The sequence below is a fragment of the Mirounga angustirostris genome, unplaced genomic scaffold, assembly GCF_029215605.1.
Source record: "Mirounga angustirostris isolate CCGP_5_RB_7025 unplaced genomic scaffold, mMirAng1.0.hap1 SCAF_1, whole genome shotgun sequence".
Classification (NCBI taxonomy): domain Eukaryota; kingdom Metazoa; phylum Chordata; class Mammalia; order Carnivora; family Phocidae; genus Mirounga; species Mirounga angustirostris.
The window spans coordinates 214968536-214978416 of NW_026991709.1; the positions used below are offsets into that span (position 1 = coordinate 214968536).

Genomic DNA, 9881 nt, shown 5'->3' on the forward strand with positions numbered 1-9881 from the left:
CGTCCTTGCACCAGACCTTTATACCCAGGTGCAGAAATGCCTCCAGGCCTGTGGTTGCAGGGGGGAACAGCAAGGTCACACTGATGGCTGCCTCCCTTTCTAGGGGGACATAAGTGTGCGTAAACAGAAAGAACCAGGTGAGTGGCTCCGTCCATGTGCAGTTTGTCACAAATAGGTGGCATCCATGCTTTACTTTTGGAATTGATAGTCGGTGAAAAGGAAAAGCCCTGTTTGGAGGGCGTCCAAGGCCCGGGTTCTGGTTCTGGCCCCAGGCAGTTACATCCGACTGGGAGCTCCCCCCACCCCCGCCCTGAAGGCAGGTGCACCCGCAGGACATGGGGTCCTCAGCAGGGCTGTGAAGGATCCCGCGTGGTGCCGCCGCTCTGTCTGAGAGGCACCCCCACCCCCCCGTGGCCTCTCTCCCGATGGACACGGTGTGGGCCCCAGCCAAGGGACAATGACAGGGACAATTATGGGCTCACGCTCTGTGTGAGGTGCTGTGTGGGCACCGGACTCTCCGCTTCTCCCAAAACTGTCACTTTGCATCTTTATTGCTTTTTTGCCTGATTACAAAGGAAACGTGCTTTTAGAAATGCAGCATTAGGGGGACGCCTGGGTGGCTCAGTCGGTTAAGCGGCTGCCTTCAGCTCAGGTCATGATCCCGGGGTCCTGGGATCGAGTCCCGCATCGGGCTCCCTGCTCTGCGGGGAGCCTGCTTCTCCCTCTGCCTGCCTCTCCCCCTGCTTGTGTTCTGTCTCTCTGACAAATAAATAAATAATCTTTAAAAAAAAAAAATGCAGTGTTAGGCCTGTAAATACTTCAGTTTCTCTCTCTGAAGCAGGGTCTCTCCCCAGCCCTGCGGACATCGGGGTGTCCCGGGTGCTGGGGGGCGCTGAGCAGCCTCCCTGGCCCCCACCCACTCGGTGCAAGCAGTGCCCCCAGTGTGACAATCATAGTCGCCCCGAGTCATCGCCGGGGGTCCCTGGGGGGCAGCACCGCCCCCCGCTGGGAAGGACTGTCTAAGGATGAGCACCTTTTAAAAACAAAACTATAACAATGTTACACATTAAAAAATTCTCAACATCCATAAATGTCCATTGTGCATGTTTCTCTGAGTACCTCTCATACACATTCAGACCTCTGTTTGGGGGGCAGGTGGAGAAGTCTGTAACTTGCCGAGTCAACTCCTCCCTCAGGAACCTGACCTGGAGGATTTAGAACCCCGTCTCCTGGCTTCCCCAACCCCACAGGTCTCGAATCTCTGCTGTCCCTGAGCTCTGTTTGCTAGCTGGCCAGTTCCTTCCTGGCCTTGGGTCTTTCTGAGAATACCTTGCACAGAAGCCCCAGTTCTTGATCAGCCCGGGCCTGCCAGAGCATGGTCGCCCTGTGGACCACGGTCACCAACTTCCCAGCCCGGACACCCACTTTCTTGCTGCTCGGCCATCGAGCAAACGTCACACGCTTCAGCACTCTGGTCGCAGCACGACCCCACGCTGGTATGAATTCTTGTGTTGGCGGAGATCTGGCCCATCTGTGTCTGTCACAAAGGGCAGTGGGCTCAGAGCCTGCCGGTCTAAGTGTCCCCTCACCAATGCATCTCAGACTCCACCAGAGAGGCAGACAGCCGGCTAGATGGTCAACTTCTCTTTAATGAAAAAAAGAACAAAGCCAAACAAAAATCTGGGTTGCACAGTCATGACCCGAGGGAAGGACCACCACCTCCCATGCTCCCCTGAGCCGTCCCCAGGGACACCCTTCTGGGGAGACAAGAGACCCGGAACTGGAGCTGGGGGCCTGGTCCCCTTGCAGGGGACTCTAGATGCTCTGCAGCATGTGGAGAGCGTGGACAAGGTGCAGCCGGGCAGCGGGGGAGCAGCCAGGACTCTGCAGGGTGCCCGGGGGGTAGGAGGTGCTGGGCTGGCCGCGTTCCCAGACCGTGAGCCGCAACTCCTCACCCTGGCCACTCAGCACCAGGTGAGTCTGGTCGTCACTGCAGCTGATCTGCCGGGGGGTGAGGAGCCGGGGTCAGGGAGAGGGGGCCCCCCCCTGCCCACCCCCACCGCAGCGCTCCAGGGAGTAGGACAAGTGGACCGAGGCTGACAGCCCCCTGACCTGGGTCTCAGCGCTGCCGCACCCCCAGGAGCTCAGGGAGCAGGGGCCGAGGGCTCTACTGTACCGATGGGGAAACAGGGCTCAGACGGGGACTCCCCTTCCCAGGGCCACCCCGTGAGACCCCCACCCCGAATCCTGTGACCTGGGTAAACCAGCTTCCCCAGCGGATGTCCTCTCTAGCTGAGACCCAGCTCGGGGCAAGCGTGCTAGCCACGTTCTAGTCTGAACAGAGAGGGAGGTTTTACTGTAACACAAAATAGTAATTTTTTAAACTAACAACAGAAGCATTGTACAGGACAGCTTCTGAAGTCTGTTTCAGGACTGGCTGCGATTTGTCAGCAATTGCCAGGACTGCTCAGGGAAGCCTCAATCTAGAAATGATTTTCCACTGAAATGACATTTGGGCGGCTACGAGGTGACACCCCATGAGGATGGCCCGAAATTACATTTTGCCAGTGCCGTTTTGTACTTAGGAGTCAACACCCCACCCCCACCGAAGCCAGCTGTTCCTGGCCCCCCCCCACAGCGGGTGCTCCCAGCGTGCCCCCCGAGGACGAGGGCGCCCCGAGCGCTCACCTGCACCGTCCCGTCACTGAAGAGCAGGAGCGAAGCCCGCGCGGACGCCAGGACACGCAGCAGGCAGAGACTGGGGGCCGCCGGCGGGGTGAGCATGGGCCGGGCCCCCTCCTGTACACAGACCCAGCCCCGCGGGTCTCAGGGCTGGGGGCGTCCGCACCTGCCCAGCCCGGCCCGGCCCCACCTGGCCCTTACCTCTCGCAGCCGCTGCTGAATACAGCGGGCGAAGAGCCGGAGGACGGCCAGCTTGGCGCCCAGTGTGCTGGGCATGTCCCTTGGGGTGAAGGTTTCCAGCTTCCCCCGGGCAGGCATGTAGGACACTTGGCTGGGGGTGCGGTACAGGGTGGTGCCCGCTGTCACAGCCTCTATCCTGGGCACTCGATGCCCGAGGACACCGTCCCGCCGGCCACGCCCCCTCGGATGGGAGTTTGGAGACCAGCTCCGCACTGACCCACCTCTCTCCGTACCGCCAGCCCCCTGGAGCTGTGTCCATACTGAGATCCCGGCCAGCCCCCAAACCGCTCCCTCTGCCACCTTCCCATCTGGCCTAGCGGCTACTCCGACCTTCCTGCCGGCAACGGGAGTCCAGGTGCCAGCGTCCTGGCGTCCCTCCGAGACCACCACCCCAGGCCACGGCCACTCCCTGCCCAACTAGTCCAACCACCTCCCTGCTGGCTCCCTGGGCCTCTCCTGCCAGCCAGGTCACGTTGAACGTGTGCCTCGGACCCACCCTTCCCGTCCCGACCACCACAGTGGCCGTCAAGGCCGGTGACTTCACGTCCTCCACGTGTCCTCATGCCACTCCGTTCCTCACACCCACCGGGCTGCGTCCCACGCCAGGAGGCTTTGCACATGCTGTTGCCTGTGCCTCAGACGCTGTTCCTGCTGGGCTCCTTCTCATCCTTTGTGTCTTGCCTGAATGTCACTTCTTCAGAAGCCCCTCCACAACCCTAACCCTCCGCCCCCCGAGTCGGTCACCTCAAACACTTCATTTCTTCAGAAAATTGCCTCCTGGAATCACCTTGGTTACTTGTGTAGCATTGTCCCCCCTCCAGCAGGCAGGGAGTCCCCCTGGGCGCGCACAGTAGGCGCTATTTTAATAAACACTTGAGGAATGATTGAAGAAAGATGGGGTGGACAGGAGCCCCACGACTTACTCCCCCGGGGGGCGCAGGGCCATGTGCGTGCCGTCCCGAAGCAGAACACCGCTGCCCCCATCTGACAGCTGATAGCCGAAGCCGTACTTGCTGGAGTAATCCACCCACTTGGGGGCCCAGAGGATGGGCCGCTGCTCTCCGGGGGGGTCCTGTGTGGCTGGGCACAAAAATGAAGTGAATTGAGCAAGGCGGGGTGGGGGCTGGGGGAGGAACGGTGGAGACACAGAAGATGCAGAGCAAAGTCCAGGGGGCAGAAAACCAAGTCTTGCCTTGCGGGGGGGAGGGACGACGAGGGGCTGGGGGGCACCTGCCACCTCTTGAGAGGAGCCCTTCTGAACCGTGTGTAACGCCCAAACTCTACAGGCTTTGCTGGATTGCATTAAGAAAAAGTGTGTGTTAAAAACAAATCGATCGGGGCGCCTGGGTGGCTCAGTTGGTTAAGCGACTGCCTTCGGCTCAGGTCATGATCCTGGAGTCCCGGGATCGAGCCCCGCACTGGGCTCCCTGCTCGGCAGGGAGTCTGCTTCTCCCTCTGACCCTCCTCCCTCTCATGCTCTCTGTCTCTCATTCTCTCTCTCTCAAATAAATAAATAAAATCTTTAAAAAAAAAATCGATCAATGGCCTCTGGAATCCTGGATCGGACCCTGGCAGAGATAAAAGGGCATTAGTGAGGAAACGGGTTCTCCAGTGGCCGGGGGAAGCTGGGGGAGTGGCAGGCAGAACTCTCCGGGCTGCCTCCCCTGTAAATCTCAAAGTATCTTTCACTGTTTCTTTAGGACATCTGAGTAAGTAAGAGTTGGCTCCAGCTGACGGAAGAATCTTAACGTCCAGGGTCCTTCTGTGCAACAGGAGCAGAAGAATAAGAAGAACCCCACTGGGTCTTTTGAGAAAGAAAAGGCTCCCAGGACAGTGACCCAGGAGGGACAGGACATGGGGGGCTGGGGGTTCCAGGACCCCAGGGTGCAGGATGGGCGTCCCTGTGCCCTGAAGCCTCCCTCAGCTCTGCCCCCCAGGGGAGCCCCAGAAATACCCGGGGGGGCCCTGGGCAGAGCAGGACACTTTTCCTGGGGTGTTAAGGGACAGGTGGCCCCTGTGGGCCTGGCTGGGTTCCTACCTGGGAGGCCAGCATCCAGGCAGAGCTGCAGGTTTCTGATGGCCACCTCGACCTCCTGCCTCTGGCCCCCCGGGGGCCCTGGGGAGACAGATCTATGTAGGGGCAGGCCTGTCTGTCCCCGCCACCACGAGGGGCTCCTCCTACCAGCCCTGGCCCAAACGACCGAGTCTGGAAACATCTTATTTTAAACCCAGAAGGATTCCGGCCATCTTTCCCATTTCACAGGTGGGAAAGTTGAAGCCGGGAGAGGGGCCACGACCCTGGCAAGGCCCACTCGTTGCCCCCACCTCCATACCCTCACTCCCCACCAGCAGCCGGGGCCGAAGATGGAGTATCCGCTCACCCGCCGGGTCACTCCTGAGGGTCCCTTGGGTGAGCAGGTGGACGGGGACCTCGGGGTGGGGAGCCCCTCTGTCCAACAAGGAGGCCTGGGGAAGAAGCAGCAGGGGTAAGGGGAGGGAGGCCCTGGCCCCCAGGAGAGGCCTGAGGTGGGTGGGGGGCTCCATCCTCTTCCCTCTGAAGACCACGCCCCCGACTTTTCCCTCTGCCGGGTCTTGCTGTGAGAACGCATTCCGCGTGCCTCCGCGAGTCCCTGCCCGGAGCCCTCACCTCACGGCCGCGCTCCATGGAGTCAGGATCTGAAGCCTCTTCTCCTGGACCCGACGCCTCGCTGGGAGTGAAGGGGCCTGAGGGAAGCACAAGGAGTTTCGGGGCAGAGCCTGGCCCCATGCAGCGGGAAGGCATCTGCCCCCCAGGCCCACCCCTGCCACAGGTGGGAAGCAGGACAGGTGTGCGAGATGCGAGCCGGCCAGGCAGGTGGGGCAGGGGAGGGGTGGGCAGGTGCACTAACTACTCACATGGCGGCCGGCCCTGGGTCCGCAGCAGCCGGCCCACCTTCCGGAAGAGCCTGCCCAGAGGCTGGGGCATGGTGAAGATGGGTGCGCTGTAGCAAGAGCGGGCCGGCAGCCGGTCTGGAGTGAAACCCTTCGGAGCGGGGCACTGGGGGTCAGCACGCGGCGCGGGCCGCCCGGCTCCTGGGCCTCGGCCCCCCAGGGCGGGCCCCAGCCGTGGAACAGCACGCACCTGTGTGAAGAAGTCATCCTGCAGCAGGAGGTCCAGGCTGGGCCGCTCCGCCGGGTTGGGCGCCAGCAGGCGGGCGATGAGGCGGCGCGCGTTGGGTGACAGGTGGGTTGGCTCGGGGTAGTGGCCGTCCCGGATGTTCTGGTACATCTCCGACAGGGGAGCCACCACGAAGGGAGGGGTACCGGTCAGCACTGTGTACCTGACCCGGGGGGTGGGGGCGGCAGGAACCTGAGTGTCTGCTTGCACCTGTCCCTGCATGTACCTCGTAACTATATATACCCAGGTCCGCCTGCGTATCTACCACCTGCACATACCTGTCCACACCTCTGTGCGTGCTCAAACCTGTCTTCCCTCGCACGTACATCCCCCATGTGCCCTATTCATACCTGCACACTCGCGTGATGGCAGGCGGGTGCTCCCCACCTGCCCCACACCCGCACACACCTGTCCACATCGGTCCTAGGCATGCTCACACCTGCCTGTCCCCCGTTCGGCCTCCCCTCTGTAGGCTTCCACCTGTCCTTACCTGGCCCCACCCGGGCCCTCCTGCCCCTCTTCCCCAGGCCCGGGGCTCCCCACGACCCACTCACATGATGCAGCCAAGAGCCCAGATGTCTGACTGGCAGGAGTGCCCATTCCTGGAGATGACCTCTGGCGCCAGAAAGTTTGGGGTCCCACAGAGCACTCTGGGAGGGGATAATGGCGGGCTCAGGAAGGCCGGGGCCCACATGCCAAACTGGTCCCACTTGTGCCTCCCCAGAGGCACTGTTCAGAGCCCCTCACTTACTTGTGGCAGTGGCCCCCTGGCCCCACCCTGGCGGCCAGCCCCAGGTCTCCAATCTTTACCACCATGTTCCTGTTCAGGAAGAAGTTACCTGCCAGAGGGGGCGGGCCGAGGCTATGAGGGCAGAAGCCACACACCTCCCGCCCCTCCCCCCGCCCCCCCCCCCCCCACTGCCCTCCACGCTCACTGGGTTTCAGGTCGCGGTGCACGATCCGCCGCTGGTGCAGGTAGCGCAGGCCGCTGACCAGGCCCCGCAGGTAATAGCGCACCTCAGGCTCCGTCAGAGTCTGCCGCGCCTCCAGGACGTGGGCCAGTGACTGCAGGTGCGCACAGGTGGCCGCGGCAGCACCGAACACGCAGACGGACACAGGTAAGCCCGGATGAACCCAAAGAGGAATACAGGAGTGCAGATGGGCCCAGATGGCCCCAGGGAAGTTTGAAAAGGGCCAGGGGGTCAGAGATGAACCCAACGCGGGTGCATGCAGCGCGGTGTGCTCAGGAGGGCTAAGGCGGGCTTGATGGGGTTAAGGTGGCCCCACATGGCCACAGATGGAGATGAGATGGGCCGGATGAATAAACTGGGCACAAGTAGACACAAATGAGTCGGGAGAGCCAAGGCGGGCACAGGTGCGTAAGGATGAGCACAGATGGGCCTGGTGCGGACACAGGCGGAGACACAGAGGTGGACATGGATGAGCACAGCAGACCGACGGGGGGGGGGGGGTCCCTCTCCGCCCAGCCCCCGGGGCACCTGGCGGCTGCAGTACTCCAGCACCATGTACACGTGCTCCCGGTCAGCAAAGTGTCCGTGCAGCGCGACGATGTTGCGGTGTTCCAGGCAGCTGTGCAGCGCGATCTCGCGCTCCACCTGCAGGCGTGGCCCCACATGTCCAGGCCCCGTGGTGCTCAGGCCCAGGGGCGTAACCCCACCCCCCAGGGTAGGGCTCTCTCTGGGGACCCCCTGCGAAGTGTGGGGCCCCCGGGGCACGGAAGGTCTGGACCTACCTTACGGCGGGAGCGCAGGCGCGCGGCCCCGCCCCCGGCACGAGGCACCACCTTGAGGGCGAACACGGCGCTCGTGGACATGTCCACCAGCTTGTAGCAGCGGCTGAAGGCACCCTGCGGTGGAGGGGGACGCACCCGCTCAGCGGCTACGTGGGCGCAGGTGTGCAGACGGGTAGCCAGGCCCCTTCATATCACATACACACACAGGCGCAGGAGATGCATGGACACGCAGCTCACACCCTCACACCCGCAGACGCACCCACAGGAACACGGAGGAACACGCAGGGACGCGCACACAGACGTAGCCACCTCTGGATACATCCAGCCACCGGACCACAGTACAGTAAGTACGTGAACACACGACACAATTCCACACCCAGACACGGAAAGCGCACACAGAGATGGAGAGCACGTTCAGACACGGACCTGGAGACAGCACGACAGTTTCTACAAAGACCCGATACCTGCAACACGTCCGCACCCCTGGACGCACAACCCATGGGCACAGCACAAGGCGCCCAAGCCCGGCTCCCGGCGCACAAAGCACACCGGCGACGGGTACAGCACAGACCCGGGCGCCCAACCCAGCCAGCCCACACCAGACCCCAAACTCGCGCCGACAGACGGCGCACGCCGAAGTCAAGCCTGGGGGCGCCCACCTGCTCGCCGGGGCTCGAGATGGCGCACGCACACCCCGCCCCGCCCCGCCCGGACCCCGGCGCGGCCCGAGACCCTCCCGCGGACTCGCGGAGCCGGGGTCCGCACCGTGCCGATCAGCTTCCCGCGCCTGTAGACGCGCCCGGAGCTCGGATCGCGCAGGAAGGCGGAGACCGGCGGGCACCAAGTGCGCCGCCGCCGCGGCCCGGGTTCCATCCCGCCGGGGGCCTGGCGGGCGCTCTGCGCGGGCACCGGCGCAGCCTCCGCGGGACCACCTCTGGGGGCTGCGCGGCGCTGGGGCGCCTCTTATAGGCCGAGGGGGAGGGGAGGGGAAGGGAGGGGCGGAGCCCGACGCTGGGGCCGTGGCCAGGCGCCGGAGTGGGCAGGTGCGCTCCGAGGGAGGGCGGCGGGCGTGGGCGTGTGGGGACACCCGACTGGCAGGAGTTCCAGTGACAGCCGAGCCCGCTTCCCGCGCGCCAGTCCTGCGCCAAGCCGGCGCTTCCAATCCCGCTCCTCCCGCCCAGCCGTGAAGTGTCAACGTGCCCATTTCCCCGAGCAGGAAACAGAGGTCAGAAAGATTGTCTCATTCTTAGAGGCCTCCGAGGGAGAGGCGAGTGGGAGTGGGGGCCTGACAGGGTTCTCGTGGCACTGGGGAGCCGTGGCGGGATCCAGAGGGCAGTGAAAGAAGCCCGGTATCTCTCGGGCTGGGGCTGCTTGGGAAGGGAGTGAGTCCTGGCGCCGGGACCCAGGAGGGGCAGAGCTGGGGGTTGGGGGTATCATATATGCAGGTCACTAGGCAGCGAGAAGGAGCAGAATCTGGGGACCGAAGGGCAAAGGCGGGTGTGTGACTCCTGGCCTGGGCAGCCAAGGAGAGGTGGTGGATGAAAGGACTGGTGGGCAGTCGTGGACCCTCCTAGGAGCCATAGCTCAGATTCACTTCCAGGCTCCTTCCTTGTGTTCTCTCATGTCACCCTGACATCAGTCCTGGGACACAGGAACTGGCCTCGTCCCCATTGTACAGATGAGCACACTGAGGCCCGGGGAAGCTGTGGCTTCCAAAGCCAGGAAGGTCAGTGCTGGATTTGAATGCAGGCAGCTTTCTCTGGATGCCACAGTATTAATCCCCAAATGTTACATAACACGAGGAATGGGGAGGGATTAGCAGGGCTCCCTGTGGCTGGAATCAGGCCTTGGAATTTTCCAGAGACCAGATTTCGGAATCTGGCCCTGTCATGCTGCCAGGGACGGGAAACACCTTCTGAATGGTCACATGTCCAGCTGGTGTGTCAAGCAGGGGCACGCAGGGCATGGGGGCCTCTCAGCGTGCCCCAGGGCAGGGCCCAGAGCAAGACTCCGGGACCTTTGTGGGGGACTGGCCTCAGCACCCGGGCC

At 63.0% G+C, this 9881-nt stretch overlaps 1 protein-coding gene across 1 annotated transcript; it reads right to left on the reverse strand.

The window, feature by feature from the left end:
* Positions 1-907: 907 nt before the first annotated feature.
* Positions 908-8733, reverse strand: PLK5 (polo like kinase 5 (inactive)). The gene is given in 10 exon segments (XM_064574898.1): positions 908-1980; positions 2668-2799; positions 3846-3887; positions 3890-4002; positions 4961-5038; positions 5304-5388; positions 5570-5646; positions 5818-6242; positions 6634-6918; positions 7015-8733. Coding segments are annotated over 9 exon segments (1257 nt in total). The 5' UTR covers positions 6774-6918; positions 7015-8733; the 3' UTR covers positions 908-1815.
* Between the last annotated feature and the right edge of the window lie 1148 nt (positions 8734-9881).